This window comes from Mastomys coucha, unplaced genomic scaffold (genome assembly GCF_008632895.1).
Source record: "Mastomys coucha isolate ucsf_1 unplaced genomic scaffold, UCSF_Mcou_1 pScaffold16, whole genome shotgun sequence".
Taxonomy (NCBI): domain Eukaryota; kingdom Metazoa; phylum Chordata; class Mammalia; order Rodentia; family Muridae; genus Mastomys; species Mastomys coucha.
In genome coordinates this window covers 7,865,378-7,892,690 of record NW_022196898.1, presented here as the reverse complement: position 1 = coordinate 7,892,690, position 27,313 = coordinate 7,865,378, and the positions used below count along the sequence as shown (strand labels likewise).

Sequence of the window (27,313 nt, the reverse complement as noted above, 5' to 3'; positions counted from 1 at the left end):
CCGAGTCTTTTCCACACTCTGTAGTTAATAACCAGGGATGCTTAGTCTAAATGGTCAAATATAAATTTGGTAGAAGAAAAAAAAAAAAAGAAGCTCCATAGTCCTTCCCACCAACGTTTCCTGTGAGAATGAACACCTGCAAGAGCGGATGTTCTGAAGATCAGCGAGGGTGTGGTCTGGGAAGAGGCAGCCTCTGAGTCTTAAATACCTAGATTTAAAGAATCAGACATTAATAAAATCTATAGAGAGCATCTGGTTGTGGTATGGAGCTGACTGGCGGAGGACTGTACTGTTTGTGAGCAAATCCTGGGCAGCAAGGATGTTCTGCAAGGGTGCACGTTGCTGAAGACGATGCCACACAAAGGTTGTTAGGTTGGTAACTTCTTAGACCTCCGTCCGATTCTTTAAAACTTGAGATGTTTGGCCTGGAGAGGTAGTTCAATACTCTAGAGTGTGTGTTGTTCTTCCAGAGGACCTAATTCAGATCTCAGTACCCGTGTCTGGCAGTTTGTTTGGCTTCCCTGGGCACTCGTAGATACACAAACACATAAATAAAAAGCATTAATATTAACAGCCCGTGCCTTTTAACCCCACCTACCCTCAATCTGGATGTTTCTGATATTGGGGGCCTTCTGTGTCTCTTTCTTGCATATAGTAGTTATGTCAGAAAAGTAGAAATGCTCTCTTTTCCAGAGAGTTCAAAAATGTCTGTCCTTTGAGTTAATTGCTTAATACTTCCTTCCTTTGACTTGAAACAGATTTCGTGAAGTAAGCTCTTCCTGAAGTCAGAATTTTGTCTTAGGTGAAACTGTACATGAGGGAACATTTTCCCTGTGACACTGTATGTGCAAAAATCCTTCTTCCTCTAGCCTTCCACAAAGGCTGGCTAGACCAAGTTTTGGAAGGAAAATGTACATTTCAAATATTCTGCCATCAATAAGAACTGTGGGCATTTTGTTTGTTTGTTTGTTTGTTTGTCTCAAAGGAAGGGTAGGAGAAATGCCTATAAGGTTCCATGGGGTCCTCACATTAAAGCTTAGTGGTTGAGTTAGGACCCCCTCCTGTCTGTTATCATGCTTTAGACACAGAAGTGGGGCTGCTTTGTTTTTCATCCTTCATAGGCTGTCATAGGAACTTCAGGTATCTGACATGCTTCCACATAATATCCTCAGCAGATTGAAGATTAAAAGATTCCCCTTGGGGGCTTGGGGTAGAGTGGTACAGCACCCTCTTTATATATAAGATTCCATCTCCCGAACAAATAAATACAAACCTTTAACTTTAGGGCTGCAATTGAAACATCTCAGTATTTGGAGGCAGAATTAGTCAGGGTCCGTATTCAAGCGCAATCCTGTCTCAAAAATTTGTGTGTGTGTGTATGTATGTGTGGTGTTTACTAACATATATGTCTGTGTATTACTTTTATGCCCGGTGCCTGCTGGGGTCAGAAGAGGGAGTTGGGTCTCCTGGGACTGGAGATGGTAAATGAGCTTCCATCCCAGAAGTCCTCTAGAAGAGCAGCCACAGGGCTCTTAACCATGGAGTCCTCTTTCCAGCTTTTCTTTATTTTATTTTATTTTATTTTATTTTACTTTTTGAGACAGTGTTTCTCTGTGTATCTCTGGCTGTTATGGAACTTGCTCTATGGACCAGGCTGGCCTCCAACTCAGAGCCCTCCCTGCCTTGGCCTCTCCAGTGATGGGATTAAATGTGTATGCTACCACTGCCTGGTCTCCCTGCCAAGCCCTTTGGACATTTTTAGACAGGATTTCATGTAGTCAAAGCAGGGCTCAGATTTGCTGTGTTGCTGATGATTACTCTGCATTTCTGATTCTCCTGTTTCCATCCACACTTGAGTGCTAGGATTGAAGGAATGCACCATCACTCCAGGTTTATCCGACGCTAGGGATGAACCAAAGCGTCTTGCATATTTATTAGCCAATACTGTATTAACTGGGCCATGCTTCCCATCCCAGGAGTTATTCAAGAAATTATGAAATGGGCCTCTTTATGATTGACTTCTGTTTTTTGTTTGTTTGTTTTTTCCTGTTGCTCTCAGTTCACCCATTCATCCTGAGTATTCTTGTATAGCCATTGGATATTGAGAATTGATTATATGCCTTCTGTAATGCTGCTACAACTATTCCAGGTGCCTGAAAAGTTCATGGACTCCTGGGTGTCCTGGTGAAAAAATTTTCCTAGCTTGTGACAAAATTTGTGTGACATATTTTGACCATTATATTTTATGTTAAGTTTAATATGTATTCGAGGATAGGGCTTGTGAGACGGCTCAATGGGTAAAGGTACTTGGTGTAAGCCTAGTCCAATTCTGGGACCCATATGGTGGAAGTGGAGAACCAACTATGACTTACACATGTATATGGCCACACATGCATGAGCATGAGCACAAAAACCTACATACATGTCTATACACACACACTCATACACACACACACACACACACACATAACTGTAATAAAAATGTATTCTAGGTATAGGAAATATGAAATAAGATGTTTAATAGTACAGAAAACTAGCACTAGGTAGTATGGAGCTGGTACCTGTACCTTCATGAGTTGTATTAAGGCAATAATTGTTAAATAGTAATGATTAACCATAAAGTGCTTAAAAGGAATTCAGGAATCTATACTCCAAAACACAAAGCATTCCGATGGTCTCTTTTTGATAAGGTATCATAGGCCTTGGTCATTGATCTGTTTGTTATTCCCTTCTTTAGCGATGAATCACCAACACCAGCAGGTCGTGGCCACTAGCCTGAGTCCACAGAACCATCCAACTCAGAACCCACCCACGGGGCTCATGAGTGTGCCCAATGCACTGACCACTCAGCAGCAGCAGCAGCAGAAACTGCGGCTTCAGAGGATCCAGATGGAGAGAGAGAGGATTAGGATGCGTCAAGAGGAGCTCATGAGGCAGGTATGGTCTTCCATGGTACCTGTTGGAGACTTTGTGGCCTTGGGCAGCTGTTTGCTTTCAAGATAAGGCCAAAGACTCATATTCACAGCCCAGTTTCTTCTTCCAACTCTTTCTGCCTGAACTATCTTTAACTAGCCTTAAGCGCTCATGAACTTGCTCATGTTGTCATGGCTGCCTCACCTTCCACTGATAGTGTTTAAAAAGAGAAAAGAGAAATTGAGAAAGAACATCTTCCGATTAGCTATTACTTTGTAACAAATTATCCCCCTAACTGGGAGATTTGAAACAGTCATTTAATTTAATCACAGTTTTGTAGGTTAAGAATTTAGAAAGGGCCAAGGTAGGTGGTTCTGTTGTTGCCATTGACTTGAGGTTACTTAGTGGTAGTCAACTGATAGGTGGGTGGTTTGCAAGGTCCAGGAGGATGTTAGCTAATGATGAGTATTGCTGGCAGGTTGGGCTTAGTTGGGATTACAGGAAGTATAACAATCTCAGTACCAGAATGTTATCCTCCAGAAGAAAGAATAGAAATGGGAGAGAAGAAGCTGCCAGTGTCTTAGGGTCTAGTTCTAGAAATGGAGTCAACTTTGTCCCCTTTCCCTCATTAAAGAAGATAATAGACAGACAGGCATTCCATAAAACAAGCCCCCCTGTAACTAGCCATCTTGTTCTATAGTAGAGCATGAAAAAGGAGAGTCAAAGCAGAATGAGAGAGAAAACTGGTTTGGTTATGGATTTGATCAGAATGTTCTACAAAACTGCATAGGCATCAGTTAGACTTTTTTATTTTAAGATTGTTTTGTTATAGTTGGACATAGTAGCACATGCCTTTAATCCCAGCCCTTGGGAGGCAGAGGTAGGTGGGTCTTTGTGAATTCAAGGCCAGCCTGGTCCACAGAGCGAGTTCCAGGACAGCCAGAGCAGCAACATGATGATGTACTGTCTCAAAAAAAAAAAAAAAGTCTTCCTGTCAAACTTGTCAAAAAAGATCCTCCTGCCTCAGCTCCTAAATACTGGGATTAAGTTATGCCACCATGTCCAGCTCTGCCCTTCTGTGCATTTATTCACCTATTTGATCAAGAGAAAACTGCTGTGTGTCGTTGAGCGTTCAGCATTGTACATCATAAACAAAATTTAAAAGCCAGGCATGGCAATGCATACCTTCAATCCAGAACTCAGAAGGGCGACTTGGGGTTGAGAGTTTGAGGCCCCAGAGTTGGCTGGGGGCGTGAGGGTATAGCTCAGTGGTAGAGTACTTGCCTAGAGTGTTCAAGGTTTTGGTTCCCAGAACAGAGGGAGAAAGAAGAAAGGGACATAGGAGGGAGGAAGAAAGACACCTGGCTGAGATGGAGTCTTTTTGCTATTGATAAGAAAATAGTTTTAACTGTTCAGAGAGGGTCCTTGGAAGGGAATATGGGGTGTTACAGAGTAAAGGCGTTCTCGCTATAGCTGTTATTTTAAAATCTATATACATCTTTATATACAATGTCTTGCTTATCTAATACATCTCAGATGTAGTGTTTGAAAATAGGAAGAATGAATATCAAGTTAACGGAGAAGACTATTAAGTAACTATATTACTCGTAGACTCTACGTTTTTGCTTTCTTGGCTGCATCATGGTAACAACTTTTATTAAGGTTTTTAGATATATACTATCATGTTTCTTGGCAGGAGATAATCATATTATTTGTTGTTTTCCATTTTTGGATATTTCTATGTGAAATCAATCAATTTCTTATTGGAAATATAATGTGAACTAGCATTTATAAATTCTCTTTATATATTTAGCACTTAGAAATCATTTTGTATTTAAATGATTGTGTGTGTGTGTGTGTGTGTGTGTGTGTGTGTGTGTGTGTGTGTGTGTGTTTTCAAGGCACTCTTTTGTTAGGAATATTTTGTACCCGTCTCTTCCTCCTTTCTTTTGCTCTGTCTCCTCCTTTCCCACAGAAGGAATTTTTGAAAAGGGGTGTGGAAAAGTGCCTGGGATTGTTTCCTTTATTCTAGCTGTAGGTGCCTTTGAGCCAAGGATAGTTTTGATGGTTCATATTACAGAAATGCCAACATAGTTCTCAGTACTGATCTGTGGCAGCTGGGGAACTTGGTGTGTTTTAGGGAATCCCAGTGTTCAATCCTTCCCACAGTGCAGCAAAAGAAAGGCTGGCAGAGTCTGCTCAGCTTTGACTCTGTGTGTGTGTGTGTATGTATGTGTGTGTGTGTCTGTGAGTGTGCGTGTCTAGTGTATGTGCGTGTGAGTACCAGTGAGCATGTCTAGTTAAGAGGTAGGATGGATGGTTTTGATTTCTTTAATTTTGTTACTGGATTATAGGGGGGAAAAAAACTCTAAGTAGACTTATTAATCATGGAAGATTGATTTCCTCACCCCAACTCCATCCAGAAACAGTGTGTTCCCTGTTACGAGTCACAGGTAATAAGGCCATATGATAATGATGTGAAAGTGTTTTCTGAGGGTATTTCCAGAATATCTTGGATATCATGTTGGTGGGCTTCAGTGTTTTAAAAAAGACCTCTTCTTTTACACGTATGAATATTTAGCCTGAATGCGAGGTCATTGGAACCCCTGGAACAAGATTAAAGGCTGGTTGTGAACCACCTTGTGGTTGCTGGGAGCTGACCTGTATCCTCTGTGGGAACAGCAATTGTTCTTACTTGCTAAGTCATTACTGCGGCCCTCTGGCAGGCTTTTTGCTCTTGTTGTGTATGTGCTTGTGGAGGTCAGAGCACAGTCTTCAGGAGTCACTTCTGTCCTTCCAGTCTGGGATTTGAGGGGCTGGCCCCAGATGATTAGGCTTCCTCAGCGTAGCACTTTTATCTCCTGACCCATACTGCCCACCCCTGAAAGGTTTTTTGACTTCTTTCTTCTGAGTGATTTTTCACTTTGCTATTTATCCCTTGACCAGGGAAAGACTCAGTGAAAATGGTTTTTGGTTCACCTGTTCAGCTGCTTTCTAGCACCACATGGGAGTTTGTAGTGTGTAGGACTGGTTTTTTTTTTTTCTTTTTTTTTTTCCTGATGAGATCTCCGGCGTTTCTATAAACTCACATTGGTTTGTTCTGCCTCCGTCACCAGCAGCTGCCTGGACATCTCTTGCTTACTGGGAGGTCTGTAACCAGCCTGGCTCTCCTGCCCGCACAGATCTTGATTGTACAGCTTGTCTTCTCGGCCCCTATTCATTTCTCTTCCTCCTCCTCTTCATTTATTACTCTACACCTATGGTTTGATGTTGCCCCACGGAGAAAGTAACTCCTTAGTCAGTGCAGCATAGCAATCTGGCCTCTACGCTCTGCCAACAGGTCCAGTGTAGTCACGTGTTAGCTCATTGGCGCTAAAGTCACTGAGGGCATTAACAAAATAGATTTGGGTTTGACTGCAATTTTAAAGCAAGTTTTCATTAGTTTAAGATGAAAACTCCATTTCCCCCTTTTTTCCCTTTATCTCCTTATTGATTCCCTTAGCCACTCTTCATGGGATTGAAAGCAATACAAAGATAAATGGGGCATGCCTGCCTTGAAATAGCTTTTATGGTAGCAGATGAGACAGAATGATTAGTTCTAATCTAAGTTGTTGGCCAAAGGGTAAATTAACACCACTACCTCCTTGGGATCCCAGTGGTTACCTCTTTGACTTTTATTACTGTCACTGAGCCCAGACAACTCCACTTCCTGTGAAAATAGTATAAGATACCTCTATATCTCTTTCCATTTGACCACTCCTCCCGACCAGTAAGCTAGTCAACCACTGCTGAATCAGAACTCAAAGGAGTAGTGTCTCCATGGATTTAGCATCTTAACTAAGCTAGGCCTGGTGGTAGCAGGCCTTTGCTTCTGAGTCCTTGGGAGGCTAAGGCAGGAGAATTGAGAGTTTAGGCCATCCTGGGCTGCCAACTGAGTTTAAAGCCAACCCGGGTGAATTAGTGAGAGACCCTGTCTCAAAATAGGAAAATAGAAAGAGGAGCCTGAAGAGTAAAGACACTTGCCACCAAGCATGTCGCTTGACTTGAAGATCTCCAAAAATCATAAGGCAGAAAGAGACCAACTATCACAAACTGTCCTCTGACTTTGATGCATGTGGTGTGGCATGTATACATGCATAGGTGAGATACACGTATATCACACACATATATGCATACATATTTTCATATGTGCTGTGGAGTTTTTATAAGGATATAGCACATGTAGATGATTTGCCTGGCATGCAGGAGGCCTTAAGGTCTCATCTCCATATTACATCTCACACACACACACACACACACACACACACACACACACACACACACACTTTCTGTCTGTCTGTCACTCTCAAATTGGAATATTTCCTTAAGTGTAGTCCCTAAATTTAGCATTATTTACTGAAGCAGCAGCATCGATCTTTTGAGGGCTTGCCTGCACTCACTGTGACTAGAGACTGTTACTATTTTCAAGCAAATTCCATACTGTTTCCCCTCTCTCTTTAATTGGCAGTTGGGGGTGGGGGTGGGGGACAAGAGAGCCCAGCTTGTAAACTCTGACTAAGGTTGAAACTGCTGACTAAGGTTGGCCTTTCGTTTCCAGGGCAACAGGGACACAGATGGAGGAGGCAGGCCCAGAATTCTTTTAGCAGGTCTTACAGATTTCTGTCAAGCTTGACAGCCACTCTGGGGGGTGAGGGGGTTGGGCGGTTGGTCAGCTGAGCAGCTTCACACGGCCATTTCAGATGCCTCATTTCCACGGAGAGCAGTGCTGGTCTCAGGAAGGTTTAAAGGGCTGTGTTCTTCTGTCTTGAGTTTTGAAGAGAGTTTCAGAAAACTTAAAAACACTCCTAGCAAAGCATGTAGGGCAACCAGTGGCTGTTTCACAGCCTTTGGAATATGGGGTATAGTTTTTAGGAAGGCACACTGTAGAGTTAGGTTTCAGGGTTGACCAAGGCATTTGACAGGTCCTGTCGTCCTATGTTCACCATATACCCCTAAGCCATCTATAGTGAGATGGCTATTTTAAGTTCATTTTCATTCAGACATATATCTGCTCAACAAATGTTCTTATCGCATATGTTGGCCAGGAAACAGAGTCTGTCCCTTGGACTTCCATTTCAATTTCTAGAAAGTGGATTTTGTCTAGGAGTTGAGGGCATCTATATCATGTTACCCCCACAAGGGAAGGTGGTTTATGCCTGTAGCCTGGGTCAGGGCTCAGGAAGCAAAGGCCCACTCCCAGCTACAGCTACAGGCCAGCCTGGTCTACATAGCAAATTTTAGACTAGCCAGAGCTGTATAAGGAGACGGGGGTAAGGGTAAGGAAATGAGGAAGAAAGAAAAAGGGGTGCCAATTGAAATCTTTTCAGAAGGACCTCCCCTATCACTCCAAACCAAACTGTTCTATGATATTTACTTGTAAAATACATACATAATAGAAAGTCCTTTTGAAAACAAATTGGTCATTGTTTTAAAAAACGGAGACTCATTTTGTACTAAGGAAAATGAGATCACAGAGGTATGAGGAAGTATTCCATTTCAAAAATCTATTTCACTTTTTTGTTTAAGTATATCTACAAAAAAGTATATCTACATTTTGCCTTCCTCTGTGTGATTCTAGGAGATAACAGGCTTTGGGCAATAATTAGGGACCCAAGAAATGCTTCCTCCAAAGTCTTAAGGTTTCGACTCTGCACTTTTATAGAGCCAGTCTGGCAGCTGAGCGTGTATGAGGAGGCGTTTCAAAGAGACACTCCAGGAAATGTGACAGGGAATTTCTAGAATCGCTTGGCACGGGCTTTCAAAGCGATTGACATCAGAACCCCCCCTTCCAAGGCAGTCTGCCTCTGCAGTCTCCATGGTTCTGAGAAAGAGTCAGCGGCCTGCATCTCTGCACTGAAGTAACTGTTTTAACGGTAGGATTTTTAAAAGACAGTAGGATTTTTAAAAGAAGGCTTTCCTTTCTTTTCATTTGTTTCTACTCACCCCACCCTTTATAATTAAAACAACTCGGTCTTCTATTTTTGTAGAATCCCGGCTACACACTCCAGTCTAGCTGAGCACCCTCTGAAGAGGTTATTATCATTCAGTTAGCTCCCTTTGAAGTACATTCCAGCCAGGGCAGGAGCTGGCTGGTGGGAGGTGCCCTGTGAGCCAAAAACACTCGCTGGGAGCCAGGCCCTGCTCTCCATTGCCGGTTACTTTCTGGCTTCTTCTGTTGATTTATTCCACAGAACTGCGGGCCAGTGGGGGAACGTCAGGGGAGGAAGCTTCCAGAAGAACGTCTTAACTCACAAATCGTCTGCTGCCCTTCATGATCCCCTGCATCCACCCGCACAGCCTTCCAACCCTAGGAGGGTGTCTTTTGAATCCGTAAATGATTTTTGGTTTTGTTGTTTATGGGAACTAACAGATTCCCATAAACTCACAGAGATTCTGAAGACTCTGTTTTATAAAGGTTTTCCATTCCCAGCTTGTATGTGAAGAAATCTTAAAGCAGGCGGGAGAGGGGAAGGCTGAAGCTGGACTACTTGCAGCAGCATTACGGAACTTTCTGAGACTGGCCTTTAAAACCGAACCTTAAAACTTTGCAAAACGTGGTGTGAATTCCCAGGACACTAGCTCCACCCATATACATCGAAAAGGATCATAAAACATTTCCAATCCCGTCTTCCTCCTGGCTCGGGGAGGAAAAACAGTGCTCAGTGCTGTTGAATAGGCTGGTTCATTAAATTCTCTTCTAAACAAGCAGTATGAGGTCATGGGGTTGGTATTTCCATTTTATAGCTGGGAAAACAGGATCAGAGAAATGAAGTAACTTGCCCAAGTTTCATCTCCAATAGTAGGTGAAAGGGTCTGAATTCAGGGCCTGCCAACTTCAGCCCTCACTGCCTTCCCCCTGGTATGGTCCTCTTGTCTGTTGAAATGACCAGAATAGCCTCAGAGGTCAAACTGCCTGGATTTAGACACTGGCTCCACCTGCTGTTAGCTGCAGGGCCCTGGAAAAGCCACTTAATTCTCTCTGGCCCTGTTTCCTCATCAGTAAACGAAGTAAATGGGGTCCTATGTTCAGGCTTCCCATGTAGCTAGCAGATTCCAAAGTCTAGGCCAGTCCCTCTGCCTCTCAGATCTTTCTGTGCCATCCATAACGTCTTGTATTGTTTGTTTTACTGTGTTCTTTGATCTGTGTCCAACAGATAGGCTTTATAAAGCATCTTAAACGAACTGTCAAGAATTTAGTCCATGGGCCGGAGAGATAGCTTAGCAGTTAAGAGCACTGGCTGCTCTTCCAAAGGTCCTGAGTTCAAATCCCAGCAACTACATGGTGGCTCGCAACCATCTGTAATGAGATCAGATGCCCTCTTTGGGTATGTCTGAAGATAGCTACAGTGTACTTACATATAGTAAATAAACTTTTTTTTTTTTTTTTTTTTAAAGAATTTAGTCCAAAGGGCTGCAGAGATGGTTAAGAGCATTGACTGCTTGTCCAAAAACTCAGAGTTCAGATCTTCGCACCCACATGATAGTTCACAACAAGCTCTAACTCTAGTTCCAGGGAGATCCCATTTTGGACTTCTTGGGCACCGCACACATTTGGTGAACAGATATATACCTTCAGGCAAACAAACAAACAATCCCCCCTCAAAAAAAGAACCCCACACATGTAAAAATAAATAAATATCATTTTTTAAATTAAATTTTTTTTAAAAAGATAATTTAGTCTAAAATTTCACAGCTCTATTGTAACTCAGCTGGGATTGAATCCTGATCATTGTGATTTTAAGTTCACCTTCTCTGCATTGCATCACTGCTTTCTGTTATGCCAAGCTCAGGACAGTTTCATCAGCATCCTTCACTACTTCTTGAGAATTCCACTGGCAAATAGCTCACAGAACTGAGAAGTAGCCAGTGCCTTAACTAATTACAACTAGAAAGTTCTTCACTCTTATCTGCCACCAATCTGTGACCGGAGGGATCTTGTAGTTCATTAGTAGCTTGAGAGCCATTGCGAGCGAGGCCTTTGAGTTTTGTGGTATCCTGACTCTTCTCAGACCCGTTATTCTCCAGGGATCATGTATTATGTGACTTGGTGAAAGCATTGATAGAACCCGCCCAACGCCTGACACACAGAGCTCAGTGGCGTAGCAGGAAAGGCAGTTGGAGTACTCGCAGAAGTAATGATGACCTGTTCCTTGAGATGGCTGTAAGACTGGAGAGCAGCGATAGAGAGGTTAGATGAACATCCTAATGTCTGTCCATTGTCCATTCTTTGTAATGGTTTGTCTACCACTCTAGAATCTTATAATTGGTGTTTTTATATTCTAGCTAGTCTGTATAAAAGACACACAATCCAGGTATTTTATTTACAAGCTATAGGCCTAGACTGGGCAGGTTTTACAGCTATTCTAACTTTATATCCTAGCCATATGCCCCTCGTTACTTGCTATTTCTCCTGGCCACGTGCTCATGGTCTGTCTCCTCATGGCAGCTTCCTCCTCCCTTCATCTCCTCTCTCCTCCTTTTTCCCCTCTCCCTGCAGCCCCTAGCCAGGTATCTGAAAACCCACCTGCCTCTATCTACTGCACAGTCATAGGTTTTAGTCTTTTCTTGACCAATTAACTTGGGGAGCATGGTTTGCACAACCAAAACTGATATATGTGAGATACAGTATTTAGCATTTGAAATTTATAGCAGCACCAGACCAACCCCCTACAGAATCTTCTAGGAAGGCAGGCGTTGTCTTAGTTGTTACTCAGAGTCATACCTGGGGTGTGATAGGGAAGGAAGGGTTCACTTGGGTGGCCGTTCCAGGTTATACAGTTCAGCTTCTTGTAGTGTGGAAGGCACGGAAGCAGAATGTGGTCACATTGTGTCTAGTCAGGGCACACACACAGAGAGAGGGAAATGGAGTACAACTAGCTTGCTCATTTTTATGTAGTCCAGGATCCCAACCCATGAATCGGTACTGCCCATATTTAGGATACACCTTTCCACTTCACGTAACCTAGATTGTTAATGTAATCACAGTCCAGAGGCTTGTCTCCACGGCATTCGAAATCCTGTCAGATTGACATCACAAATCAGCCTTGAAGCCGGACAGTAGTGATAACATTAGGTAACATCTGAAGAGGAGCTGTTTTGAGCCCAGTATTAGGCATGTGTCCTTTGAGTATCAGCTAGGCACATCAAATGATGTTTGAAGCTGAAGGGGAAATGTCGCCACCCTCTGGGGCTGTGATGGTCTGGGAAGGTATCTGGAATGTGGCTGTATAACCTAAATACTAGAGCTGGGGTGAAATGTGTTTGGAAGAAGAGAAATCTGAAACAGTGAGATGTGGAGGAATCAGAGGCCTGTTTTAGACAGGGCTCGTGGCGCCCTGTGAATAGACCACAATAATGCCCTCGGTTCTCACTGGCTGTCCAACTGTGTTAGTGCGCTTTTCGGTTGCTCTGATAAAACCCCGGAAGCAAATTGAAGGAGGAAGATGTCTCACCAGCTACAGTTCATCCTTTAGGGAAGAAGCCAGGGCTGGGGCCCAAGACAAGGACTGAAGCAAGAGCCAGGGAGGAATGTTCCCTACGAGGCTGTTCAGCTTGCTTTCTTATAGGGCCATTTGCCCAGGGATAGTACTCCCACATCTGTCATCAATCAAGAAAGTGCCCCACAGGTCTGTCCACAGGCCAGTCTTACAGATGCAAGTTCCTCTTCCCAGGGGACTCCAGTTTGTGTAAGTTGATGTAAACTAACCAGCATACCTGCCAAGACCAGAGAAGTTGATAATTAGTTCTGAGCACTTTTCATGGTCGAGGTGAAGTTGGATGCTTGTCCTTTTGCTTATATAAGGGCTTCAGCTGTCTGGTGACGGTCAAAAGCATTCTGATGTAGACTTTAATTACCCTGTTCTGATAAGGACATACTGGTGAGGTTGGTCCTTTATTTTTAGTCTTTGGTATTGTCCCCCCTCCCCCCCACCTCTCAAATTTGTGGGCAGATAAGGGGAATTTTTTTTCTTTTTTTTAAATTTTCAAAACAAGAGTATCTTACTTGGGTTTCTGTTGCTGTGATAAAACAACATGACAAAAAAGCAACCTGGGACGGCCAGGCTTTATTCCATCTTATACTAATGCCATCACTGAGGGAGGTCAGGGCAGGAATCTATAGGCAGGAGCTGAATTGAAGCACAGGGCCTAGAAGAATGTGTTTTCTGGCCTACTCAGTCAGCCTGTTTTCTTGTACAACCTAAGACCACCTACCTAGGGTAGCACTGCCCTGCCCTAAGTGAGCTAGGCCCTCCCACATCAATTGTTAACCTAGAAAATGCCCCATAGACTCACCTGCCAGCTATTGGATGGAGGCATTTTCTCAATTGAGATTCCTCTTCCCAGATGACTTTAACATGTGTCAACTTGACAAAAACAAAACAAAACAAAACAAAACAGCAGAAAACCAGGCAGGTGGAATTTTAAAAGTTCTAAATGCAGAACTATTGTATTATAAAATAGAACTCCCACTGCTCTATAGTTAAACCTAATTTTAGGCAGTGTAAGTGTATAATGTTTTCTTAGCCTTGTGTTGAATTTCACATTTTGATTTAAATTTTCCAAGGTGAAAGGTGATGAGGGCTGGGGGTGACCTTTTAGATAGAGGCAGGAGGAATGTCTTGATACACGGCATTTGTAGGTTAGAAACTGAGGGAAAAGGACTTTGTTGGGAAGCATGTTCCAGACAGAGGGAATTATTGTACGGATTCAGGAGGTGGAAGCAACATTAAAGACAGATGCTAAGATTGAGAGACAGGCTGGGATCATGTGCCTCCACCATCCATCCTGGTAGGGTAGGAAGCAGAGGTCTTCCTTATATTTAGCTGCTCTTTGGAATGGTCTGTGACCCAAGAATAACCTTACCATAATCTTAAGTCATTCCATTGCACTGTTAATAATAAATGGTTCGATTTATTTTTTTTTAACACCATTAGAGTTAAGAGGGCTCTCTGCAGTCTCTTGCATTTTGCTAGTTATTTGAAGAAGGTAGAAACATAATCCTGTGAGCCCCCTACAGACAGGATGTGGCATTTCCTCTTTTGGGTGACTTGGAGATTGGTGTGACTAGTTAGGACCCAATGATGAAGAATGAAATAGCACTTCTCTTGGATTTAAAATGCAGAGAAACAGTGAGCTTTCCCACCAGTACACTACAGGTTCTTTACCCTCTATTATACACTCTTTAATTTTTTTTTCTTGGTTAGCATACAAATAAATGGATTTGATCCTGGCATTTTCATACATACATATTATGCTTATTTAACCCTCACTACACTCAACATCTTTCTAATTTCCCTCTTGATTGTCTCCTCCTTCCTTCAAAGTAGTTCCCTTTCCTGCTTTTAAGAAAGTTTTATCTTTTATTTAGTGTGTGTGTGTGTGTGCACACTTGTATCATACAGTACACATGTGGAGATCAGAGGACAGCTGTTAGGAACTGATTTCTCTCCACTTGGTTGAAAGGAAATGCAGCTATTCTTATAAAGTGTGTGTGTGTGTGTGTGTGTGTGTGTGTGTGTGTGTGTGTGTGTGTGTTCACGTGCGCAAGTGTGTGGAGGCAAGGATCTTCCTCAGTTGCTTTCTGCCTTAGTTTTTCAGACAGAGTCTTTCACTGAACCTGGATCATAGTCCTGGTTCTCCTGACCTAGTCAGGGAGCTCTGTGTCCGCTCCTTCCCCAGCTTTGGTGTTTCAAGTGTGCACTGCTGTGTCCAGCTTTTTCATAGGCACTCAGAATCTGAACTCAGGGCTCTGTGCTTCTGCAACAAATATTTTAAAGCCATGTCCTCAGCCCCTGTTATAACTTTTGTATATAAAGAGGTATTAAATCCTCAGAGATAGTTGTGTATCTCTCAAGAAGCTGAGGCAGAAGAATTGCAAGTTCAGGGCCAACCCAGGTCACATAGTGAGATTCTGTATCAAAGGACAAATGGAAGGGAGTTTGGATGGACAAAACAACAAAAAAGTCATCTGATTTATACTTACTCTGAATAGTGCAAGAATGAAATGCCAGTTAAATCACTGTTGGATAGTGGAGAAATTAGGCAAAGGATTCTTATATTTGCTAGAATATAAATCACTGACCAGTTGTATTCATGCCAAGAGGTTGAGTGTATGTGAGTGCTTGTAAGAATTTGTGGTAGTTTCAAGTTTACTCACCTCAGGTTCAAGCTTTGTCTTCTGCATGAGACTTTCAGGAAGGCCTTGTTGGATAGTAAAGTGTCTAAAGTATGCAAGGATGACTATGAGAAAATAATTTTTCTAGATCAATTTAGAAGATACTTTCAAATCTCCATTTTTAGCTTGCTTTTTTGTGTATTATTGAATGAAATGCATTCTAGTTATTTGCATCAAGATAAACAGAAGTGGACTAGGGGCCCTTTTCTGTCAGGTATTTTATTCCTCCTCATATCAACAGTGCAGTTTCTTAACAGACCTTTCATGGTTTATAAGAGTTATACCACCATAATAAGTACTAGTAATGGTATAGTGAGCATAAGAACTGAGTTTTCTAGCTGGCAACTTCACTGCCTAAACAGCAATACTTTAACCATCATGTTGCATGTAGCTTTTGCTACTCTGCCTAAGCTCTGGGAATGGGCCAAGCTACCAGCCCATGCCCAGCTTCCCTTGAATCCAAGGATAAAAAGATGGACATGCACAGTTGTTCAATTTAAACTTGCCTTTTTGGCACAATTGCTGGGCACTACTTGTCTCCTTCCTGCAGAAGCATGCCCTTATCAATACTCTTAGCTCTGCACCTCTCCACCTGCTCTCAGCTAAACACTCCCAACCACCCACCTGTTGGAGTGGCCTGTGACCATTCCATCTAAGATCTCACAAGGATGGTCACCTTTTCTTAGCATGGTGAACTAACATTCTCTCTCTCTCTCTCTCTCTCTCTCTCTCTCTCTCTCTCTCTCTCTCTCTCTCTCTCCCTCCCTCCCTCCCTCCCTCCCTCCCTCCCTCTCTCCCTCCTTTCTTTCCCTCTCTTTCTTCCTCCCTCCCTTCCTCCCTCTCTCTTCTTTGTGTTTGTCTGCTTGCTTTCAAAAGTCTTGCCTATTCTTTCCACAATTTCTTTCAGCAATTGGCCCATGGCTTCTTTATTGACAGATCAAGAACCAATTGGGGAACAGGACCTTAGCATCAGACCCATCCCTATACCATCACATGAAGAGATCTAACAAACATCCTAGAACTCAGATCGCTAGAATGTTCTCTTTCATGGTTTAGGAATTTTAAGGGTATAAGATCAATGACATCAGTTTGGAAATTGTATAAATGTGGCCAGGGCCCAACCTTGCTTCGGATATGTGCATATGAGCACATTCTTCCCTGGAAATAGCTACCAACTTGAAAGGGGTCTGATTGATCCCTGTCATCTCTATCTGGAGTGCATCACTGCAGTCAGGTTCATAACATTTTGGACTGATTCTTCTTAGTTTTAATGCTAGCTTTAAAAAAAAAAATCCACAATCCATAATCCATCAAACATCTAATTGTCTATGGGATTTGTTTGGATCTCCAGTTTTCCCCAATCTTCAGCCATTTTAATCAACTCAACATTATCATTATTCTATGTATATGTGAGTAAGTATGTTGTGTGTATATAAGTATGTGACAGGATTTTCCCTGTCCAATCACACTAAAATATTAGGGCAGCAGGAGACCTGTGATTGGACAGGGAAAAGGGAGGTGGAGCTAAGAGTGGCAGAGACAGAGTCTCAGGGAGAGGAGAGAGGCCAAGATGGAAGCGGACGAACAGGAAGAAGAACCTGAACCAGCATGGCTTTAATTAGCCACAGGTAGTTATGATGTTAAAGGATAGAGTAATGGGATATTTGTCTAATCTAGGTGGGCAGCTTTTATCATTATCAATTGGTTCTGAAATTGTTGTATTGCATCTTGTGAATTGAGAATGTATTGATACATAAATTCATTTGATCAACTATAAAGTTCTAGAGTTTTGTTTCTAGTGGGTTGATGGGTGATGTGACGGCTGACTGTGGTGTTAAGAGTCTTTGCGGGGGAGCTAGCTGGAGAGTTGTGGGTATCAGGAGTGCAGGGAAGCTAGCTGGAGAGTTGTGGGTGTCAGGAATGCAGGAGCATGCCATTCTTTTTTAATATTTCCCACAACATAAATACGAGCATACTTGTGTCAAGCCTTGTATGTAGAAGCTAGAAGACAATTTTGTGGAGTCAGTTCTCCCTTTCCACCCTTATGTATGCCTGGAGATTTAATTCAAGTTGCTAGGCTTATACAGTAAGCATCATTACCCATGGAGCTATCTGAAGACATACATTCATGATGTAACATGCATATGAAGGTCAGAGAACAACTACTTTTTTTAAAGCAAACTTTTAAACTGGGTGTTTTGTTCATGTGGTGATTAATACCAACTGCTAAGCATAAATTCATGTAGAGTCTGAATTCTGAACCTCCCATTTACACTAGTAAACGGGAGAGACCAGATGTGCATGCTAGTCCAGAGGTATCCATGCTTTGATTGCTCTAGATTTAGTCTGAGACCCTAGAGTAGAACTAATTTATTGGTGAGAAAGTATCTTGAGAGGCTGTGATATTACTTGTGTGTCTTAACAATTCCTTGGGCAGGTGTATATTTTCAGAGTAAGTGTCCAGAGGTCCAGGGTCTCCTTAGGTTCTCTTAGCTGGGGGTAGAAGAGAATGACATGCTTCGGAGACTGTGCAGGAAGGACACTAATCTAATGACTTTGACCTACTGAAATATATATATATATATATTTGTGGCAACTGAGTAACTCCTTTTCCCTTTGACTCTTTTATAGGAAGCTGCCCTCTGCCGACAGCTCCCCATGGAAACTGAGACCATGGCCCCTGTCAACACACCTGCCATGAGCACAGATATGAGATCTGTCACCAACAGTAGCTCAGATCCTTTCCTCAATGGGTAAGTTTACACTGGGGACCACTGACTTTTGCTTTCTTACCCATGTAATAAAGTGTTTGTTTACACTGAGGAAAGGCAGGAACCTTTGGGGCTGGGGAGACAGTTGGATGACAGAATAAAGGGGGAAAAAAGCTTTATGGAAAAAAAACCCCTCAATTTCAAAACCTAGTCACATGACATGGAATACCCCTCAGTGAATTTGTACATGAGTATGAACTTCACATTAAAACAGGACAGTGCTATTTGGTAATCACTTGCAAGAATCTTGAAATTCTTGGGAGTAAGGGTGGGGTTAAAGCATGTCATGGCAGACAGCACAAGAAAATTCACAGGTATTTATGGTGAAAGGTGAATAATGTTTATAATTTAGTTAATTTATGTTAACTTTCTTCTTTGGGTATTGTGTTGTGCTTGTGAAAACTGTTTGAATTAAGGGAGCCTGATGGAAGGTATATAGAAACAGTGTTCTTTTTGTATGTTTGGTGTGAGTTTTAAGATATTTCATAATTAAAAATTAATTAAAACAAAGAGATGTCGGCTTTAAAAAAGAAAGAAAAGTAGTATCAGAAGAAAAAGATGATTTAGCCAGAGGTATCTGATCAATTAAAATAGTAAACCTTACTTGTAGACCTAATAGGGGGTAGGGGGAGGGATACATATATATGTATATACATTATAATATATTACACACACACACACACACACACATACACACACACACATCCATCATGGTTTTGCAGTTTTGCTCTTTTCTGCTCTTACAAGGCTCCTAGCAAATACAAATAAAGATAGAGGAGAAAAAAACAAGTAGCCTGAATAATGAACAAATAGATTTTAAAAAGATGTTTATTTTAAAGAATAGAAAACCATGAAGAAAGTCACCACCCAGGCTTGCTGCCTCTCAGGGGCTCTGTTGCAACCCATCTCTGCCACACTAGGCTTCCCCTTCCTTCTTTCCCCAGGAGCAGCCACTCTGCAGAAAGTGGTGTGTTTCTGTCACAGTGAACTTCGCTGTTTTTCTGGATCCCTTTTCCCCAGCCTCTTGAGTGTTGAGATTATAGACATGGACCACCATGAGTAGCTATATAAATACTTCTTTTACCATGAATGTGTGTATCTATGAGCATAATTCAGCACTATTTTCTGGTTTTTAAAATATTTACATAAATACTATTTATATATAGAATAGAGTCCAAATGGCTATTTTGAGACAAGAAAACTCGTGCCCTTTTATGGTGAGTGGCCAGTTTTAGTGCATATAATTGATTGGCTTTGGTAAGATCAGATTATATGTTTCAAAAATTAAAAGTGCCACGTAGGCTTTTCCCCCTTTCACTGATTGAGTTCTGTAACTGCATTTTAATTGTGAACTTTATTGAATAGACTCACATTGAGGTCTCTTTTATTTATTTTTATTTTCTGCAGAGGGCCCTATCATTCACGGGAGCAGAGCACAGACAGCGGCCTGGGGTTAGGGTGCTACAGTGTCCCCACAACTCCAGAAGACTTCCTCAGCAACATGGATGAGATGGACACAGGTGGGTGTACAGCCTTCAACCATCCGTAGTGTGTTTTCATTTCCAAGGTGTCCCCTTGATTCTTGCAACCCTAAAATCCAATGGGAAACACAAGTCCTCAACATAAACTGACAACTAAAATTCCACTCAGTCTGCTATTACTAAATATAGACCTTTCAGAGTTTGTGCAAATGTGGCTTCATATAGATGTGAGATTTTAAGACTCACCCCCATCTTTTTTAGTATTTCCCTTTACTTAGAACCATACTATATATACATAACTGCAGTGGGGTAACTGTGCTGTACCCGCTTTTTAGTTCAAATGAATAGTCCACTCTTTCTACTGGGAAATGCTATGCTTTTTGGTTCTCCAGGCATACCGATACTTTCATGTTACTTACTAGTTTTGGAAGGGATTGACTGTGATCATTTAGAAAATGAACAACTCAGAGGATTGTCTTCTAACCTAACACCTAGCTTCAGCCATTTACAGGAAGACAGCAGGCTTGACCTTTCTAGTCCTCAGTCTGGGCATCCTGTAGAGTAGGCATGTCTAAACTTTTGACATTGGGACATGGTGTTGTCATCTGTTCAAGTTAGAGAACTGCATGATTGAGCTGTTTAAGGAAAAATTGTGAAATCCAATGTCTAAAAATTGTTCTTATTTTGGGCTTGTACCACAGTAAGGGCCAAGATTTTAAACTCTACTGAATACAAAACAAACAAAAAGACTTTATATATTTATGTTCATTTAAGAAAATACTAGTAGTGATGTATTATTTTGAAGTATACAGTTAATATGTTTGGAGTTATTTAAAATTTATATTGAAAAATGTATTTTCACTATGGCTGTAGACGAGCATCTACATAAGACTGTTAAATTGATTGTTGTTTTATATCAAACAACTTTTATAATACTCATTTTTATTGTTATAATATTTTATAAATTTTAAAGAATATGACAAAAAGATATTGTAAGTATTGAAGGGGGGTCTCTGGGAGGAGTTGGGGTACAAAAGGGAAACAAGAATGTGATTTAATTCTATTTACTTAAAATATGTTCTTAAATGTTAACAAATTCAGATAAATTGAAATCATGTAACTTTTCTCATCATAATGCAATAAAAGTTAAAAAACAAAAAAGATCAAAGCTTGAACCAGGAAAAAAAAAAAAGAAAAATTGCAAAATAATCTCTATATTTTAGTAAGTTTGCACTTCGGTATTGGGACACAGATTTTTCTTCTTCCCTTCCTTCCTTCCTTTCTTTCCTTCTCTTTCCTTCCTTCCTTCCTTCCTTCCTTCCTTCCTTCCTTCCTTCCTTCCTTCCTTCCTTCCTTCCTTCCCTGCTTGCTTTCTTCCTTCCTTTTAATTTTGATACAGGGTCTCTCTATGTACCTCTGGCTATGCTAGAACTTAGTATGTAGACCAGTTTGACCTTGAACTTCAAGAGATCCACCTGCCTCTGCCTGATAACAATTAAAGGCATGGTCCAGCAAGCTCAGCTTTTATATAGCTCTTTTTGGACCTGCTAGCCAAGCCAAAAATAAATGACAGCTTGAGTATACACTCTTTGTAAGTACTTTTGCAAGTTTCTCTTCTATTATCATTCATGACAGAAAAGCAGTTGTGCTGGAAAGATGGTTCAGCACTTGATGCTCTTCCAAAAGACCCAGGTTCGTGTGCAGCTTCTACATGTGGCTTACAACTATCTATAACTCCATTTCCAGGGTATACAACACTCTCTTCTGACCTTTGTAGGCACCAAACATTCAGGAGTTACACAAACATTTATTCATGCAAAACATGCATACACAAAACACTCATACATTATGACAGAAATAAAAACTTGCCTCCTGAATCAGTGGTTTGCAGTTCCTCAAGCTTAGCATACTCTGTGCATGTCCAGCTGCTGTGTGCTGCTATTAGTCTAAAATATTGAGTCTGAATGCCAGACTCAGCCAGGTTTACACTTGAGCCTTGGGAAAGTACAGGCTGGATGCTGGAAAGGCATCTCCAGGTCTTGTAGGCTGACAGGAGTAGGTAGAGAGCATAGGAGGGGTTGTGAAGAATCACATCGGCGTGGGTCACACTAGGCTGTGTTTGTTTTATTACTGCACTTCTTTTCTGCACCCCTTTCATTTGCATATCCTTACCCCATGTTTTGTTTCCTTATGAGGTGGTATCTCCCTATGTTGTTTACTTCCATCTTTTAAAAACTGGGAATCCAGTGAGGGTAAAATAAGTTAGTTAAGTTAAGTAGGTAAGTAGGGATTGGTTTTGAAGATGTAACACACAATCCAATGTGTCGTGAAAAGAACACAGGCAGTATTCCACCTGACGTGAGTCTTCGTCTCTTCAGTCTCTGGTCACTGTGTCCTCTACGGAACCCCTGTGAGCTTCAGCTTCTCACCAGTGAAATGAGTCTTCTCATGTCTGCCCCACCATTGAAAAAGTCTGTTGATGACACAGATTTGACAAGCACTAAGGTTCCTATTTATCAGGTTAAGTGAGTGTGAACTCATTCAGTTCAGGGTTACCTCTGTGATGTGTTTGTAGGAAATGGACATAAACTGTTAAAGAGAGAGATGGAATATTTAGTAATTAGCTGAGGGCAGTCAGAGCTCAATAGTGGCTAGAAGATTGTTGAGTCTGCCAATCACGTTGATCACTTCTTGTGAGCAAGCTGGCTAAGAACCCTTTCCCTCTGCAACAAGCACACGCATCTGGACTTGGATGAAGATGGAACAGAGGTATATTAACATAAACGAAGTCTGGACAGTCATTCATGCTTCCAGAATGTTCCATGAAAATCACACCTCTGGAAGAATGGCATTTTTTTTCTTAAGTAGCTTAAGTAACCAACTCAAGTAGTTAAATCTACAAAGATTAAAAAAAAAAAAACCATCCACAAGGGCATTGTAGAGTGACTGTAAAAAGAATACTTTAAGATTGTTAAGCTTGATGAAGAAGTTTGACTTGGCTACCTGTGTCCATTTCTGGTGAGGAAAAATAGGAACAATTCTTAAAAAAAGAAAAAAAGAAAAAAAAAGACTTTGTTTGGCTAAAGTATGCATTTAGAAGACTGTACATTTTGAAATTTTAAGACATTTTATTTATCTTTATTTTTGTGCATGTGTGTGCCTATGTGAGTTTAATGTGTTCCACATGCATGTAGGGTCTGGAGGTCAGAGGGCATGAGATTTTCTGCAGCTGGAGTTACAGGTGTTTGTGTGCCGACGTGTAGGTGCTGGTAACAAAACCCAGGTCCTTTTGGAAGAGTACGAAGTGCTCTTAACTGCTGAGCCATCTCTCTAGTCTCTGTAATGATAACTTTATTAGATAGATGACACAGCTTTGGATATGGCAGACACTAATTCTAGGTGCTTAACTTTCTTAAATTGTATTCTGCAGAACTCTAGTCTTATTGGGATAAACACTTCCAAAATAGGACTAGGCCACAATGTGGGGTCTGTCTGCATACATGAAACGTGAGTTATGTTAATACTTGAACTCATCTGTGCCCTTCTCAAGAACTTAAAAAAAAAGGCTGGCGAGATGGCTCAGTGATTAAGAGCATCAGTTGCTCTTCCAGAAGACCCCAGCTCAAGTTCTACTGCCTACATGATAGCTCACAACTGTCTGTTACTCCAGTTCCATGGGTACTTAACACTCTCTGGTCTCTGAGTACCAGGCACACATATGTTGCACAGATATAAAATTTTATGGTCAAAATAATCATAACAAATAAAATTTAGTTGAGTATAATGGCACATACCTTTAATCCCAGCACTCAGGAGGCAGAGGCAGGTGGATCTCTGTGAGTTTGAGGCCAGTGGTCTACATAGTGAGTTCTGGGACAGTCAGAGGTGCATAGTGAGACCCTGTCTTGAACAACAACAAAAATTTAAATTAAAAAAAAAAAAAAAGAACTTACAAGAAGGAAATAACTCGGTTACCCTTCATTCTATTACAGGCGAAAATTCAGGTCAGACACCCATGACCGTCAATCCCCAGCAGACCCGTTTCCCTGATTTCCTGGACTGCCTTCCAGGAACAAACGTTGACCTCGGGACTTTGGAGTCTGAAGATCTGATCCCCCTCTTCAATGATGTAGAGTCTGCTCTGAACAAAAGCGAGCCCTTTCTAACCTGGCTGTAATCAGTACCGCTGTAACATGATGCAGCTGTGAGCTGACACATCCTGGGCCATGCGGACCAAGCGATGGAGCAGAGCGGGCCTGCAGCTGCACTGCATTCTGCCTTCATGCTCACACTCCTTGCCCATGTGGCCACTTAATCATTGCCTGGTGTTGATTCGCAGGAACTTATGTTACACAGAAATAAATATTCTCTCTTCATTTTCTGCAAGCCTGCATTTCTGTGGCAGATAAAGCAGGATTGATTGTGCAGAGTAACTTTTGAGAAAATGCTTGCAGCCCTATGGCTGAGCTTTATCGCAATTAGCTTAAATTCATTATATCAATTGATTCTAAGCCATAAAAAGCTGACCTCAGGCAGTGAATTCTGATAGGCAGCTTGGTCCAGGAAGTGTGTGCAAAGACCTGATTTACAGTTTCAAAAACTGTACTGATAACAGTAGTAACAAATGCTTTAAAACTTATTTAACTTGATCTTCAAAAAAAATAAAAAAATCATTGTATGGATAGTAATTTTCTCCTGTAGGGAATACAGTGTTGTTTGGAATCCACGCTGGCTCTGATGGCTTCTCTCATTCTCTGTTTACAAGGGTACAGAGTACTAATGTTATCACCTTTTATCACTTTCCTGCATAGCAGCTCTGTTCTGTGAGCAGGAGGGTAACTTCAACATCTGTCATAATTCTTGCATGACAGATCGTGTGAAAGAGACCAGTCTGGTCCCAGTATGAATGATTACAGAACAAAACTATTTTTTATTGCAACTTGGTTTTTTTTTTTTTTTTAACAAAATGCAGCTTGGAATTTGATGTTTGTTTTTATATGTAAAAAAAAAAATAACCTGTAATTTTGTAGCTATTACAGAAGGTAGTCAAATGTTTTTGATAAATCAGTGGCGACTCTATTTTTGTCTTTTGAACCTGTTCTGAAAACATCAGGCCAACATAGATCACAGCCTGATGACACATGAATTTTGTATGCTGCATTTTGTATTCTGAGTGAGGTATTATTATTAATTCTGCTTTCAAGATTTCAAGTGTTTAAAATAATCCTGTCTATGAAACTGTTTGAAAAATGAAGCAGATTTCTGATTAACACATACAGAAAGGCCCTTGTCAGGGCATGTGCTGTAGATTTGTACTTCTGAATTCAGTAAAAGTGATTCCTAGGTCTACTATCCAAATCCTTTTGCTAAGTTGGTAAGATGAAAAGTCTAAGGTATATACTCAATACCTCTTATGTAACCAACATATTATTTGTTTCTTTAGCCTTTAAGGACTGAGAGTCTCATGATCATCTGTCAGGCAGTCTGCCTGCACTTGCAATGACGTCCTTAGCTGTTTAGTATTTCGAACTGACATTATTTATAATCTATGAATTTAATCTCTTTTTTATTTTTTATTTTTTTATTTTTTTTTGAAAGACATCAAGAACCTGGAAGGAAGCTTTTCACTGCCTAGAGGGCAAAAGCTTCACTGTTGAGGATCTTCAGTGAGATTCCCTTTGATCCATTGGACTGTAAATGCACAGAGTACATTTGATCTTGGTGGGAAGAGGCAAGTTGAAAGGTCAGAGGCAAAGTAGCATAGCCGGGGAACATGGTGGAAAGGCCTGATGACGGGAAAGGAAGCAGACATGTCAGAACCCCTCAAAAACAAGGCAAGCAAGACAGGTGAGAGGTGCCCCGAAGAGCAAAGCAACAATTTTCTCTCACCGCCTTTATGCCAAAAGACACCGCTGTTAGAGAGAAGAGGGGAAGAGGGTGAGGGTGCACTTTACTGGGGAGGGGCTGTGACATTGTCCACATATTGACAGACAAGAGCATGGACTCCTGTTGCTTCCAGCACTCTTAAAGTGATCTCTCTTTTCCTGAAGGAACCCCAATTTATGTCCACATAATTCCTTGCTCTCTCTCTGAGCGCTCTGAGAGAGGCACATAGGGATTTATGTTGCTACTAGGTTGAAAGGGAACGCTCTTTCGTTTCCTCTTTTGTTAGCAAAAGTTGCAAAAAAAGAGTTGTACATTCTTTCAGAGGAAAACCAAAAACAAGCCAAAACACAAGGGACCTAACAAAACTTGACAGTGTTACTGTATTTAAAAATATTTTCATAGATGCATTTCAGGTTATTAAGTGTAAAAGAAAAAAGATAACTTTTTAAAAAAAAATTAGTTAAGTCATATATGATTAATGTTACAAAGTTTTAGAAGCAATTTTCTAGTAAGCTTGTGGCATTATGAAATACTAGGATAATTTTCTTAGAAAATTAGTTTAAACCTTTTTAATTAATATAGTATTTTTCTAGAATGAAATATGGCCCTTGACTGTTTACTAATAGATTAAAACCAGATATTATAATTGTTGTTGTTTTTAAGAACATAAAATGTGGTTTGTTACAGAACACTAAAGGTAGAAATCAGACTTTTTTTTCCTAGTTCTGAGTAAACCCAAGATTTCATGTGTCGGGCAAGTGCTCCTCAACCCAGTGGAGCGGCATTGCCAGCCCTCGGAGCAGTCTCTCAGTGGTTCTTTACTATTCTTATAAGTATTAATATTTTCTAAGAATTCATAATAAGGTGCTATTCATATACTATATCATACTATAAGCCAACTGCCAGACTATCTAGTCTTCTTAGTCCTAAATCAATAAATTTTTACCATGTCATCTCCAAATTTTATCATAGGATAGAAAATTTTTTTAAAGTTGGATTCAAAACACATTTTTCTTGATAAGATACACTTCACTGAAGCATTTAAATAGCTAAACACCCTGTCATTCGTTAACAGTAGGTGATATTTTAGGCCAGGTTTTATTGTAGTATCTAGGATATAATATGTATTTCTTTCAGTGATTTCTCAGTGTGTGAGAAGCACATAAAACAGAATGATCCTTAGCCTCCTGGGCACTTCTCAGCAGAAAGGAATCTGCAGAAGGTGACGTGAAGTGACAGACATGTCACGGAGTACTGCGTTCTTATGATGTAATTAGAAGCAACTTCTGAAAGTACAACTTTCGTGGAGCAAAACAAGCCATTCAAAAAGGATAACAGTTAATTTAAAATGGTGATTGACGGAGACCCTTTCCCTGACACTGTATTATACAATGTGCTAATACTTTAACTTAATTCTTTTTTTTTATACTTGTACGTTTTACCAAATGGGACCTGTGTTGTTGATTATAATCCAGTATGTTCTACATACTGGAAATGTGCAGCCAAATCCATCATCAAACTATTTTATCTAGAGTTTGGTACAGGTTTTACTTCTCAATTCTATATAAAAAAAATAAATAAATACAATTGAACTTCCACTCTGGCCTTTGTTTCTGTCATCTGGGATGGTGATTCACTGAGGACTTTGGGTGGAACTAAAGTGGCTTCTACAACCCCTAGCCGACAGTCAGAAAGACAGGAAGACCAGAGGTTCTGTAGGCAAATCGGCTTTTGACTATGTGGCCTTCAGCAATGTGAATGTGCACACATTTTTAGATTCTGTTTCATTTGAGATATCCAGGAAGATATGAATTTAAAAAAAAAATAAGCAAAACAACCACATTATCCTTCCAACACCCTCATCAAAATTATGTTTTTAACAACATGAGGCCTTTTCTCATTGTTATAAGTGAACCTGGGTTCTGGCTGTACTTGCTCCTCATTGTTACTGTGGCTTCACCCACCTACCTGCTTGCCACGCTGGGGGCTAATTTTGTTAGCAGTGAGGTGTTGGTTCAGAGCTTGCCAGGGCCCTATGTACCAGGCTT

The 27,313-nt window shown here is 41.0% G+C and overlaps 1 protein-coding gene across 1 annotated transcript in view; it reads left to right on the top strand.

Moving 5' to 3' along the window:
* Positions 1-26,863, top strand: part of Wwtr1 (WW domain containing transcription regulator 1) — a 121,637-nt gene extending 94,774 nt beyond the window's left edge. Inside the window, 4 exon segments of the mRNA XM_031373890.1 lie at positions 2,738-2,937; positions 17,759-17,880; positions 19,306-19,418; positions 23,372-26,863. Coding sequence (XP_031229750.1) covers positions 2,738-2,937; positions 17,759-17,880; positions 19,306-19,418; positions 23,372-23,556 — 620 coding nt within the window. The 3' untranslated portion in view covers positions 23,557-26,863.
* The last annotated feature ends 450 nt before the right edge of the window (positions 26,864-27,313 follow it).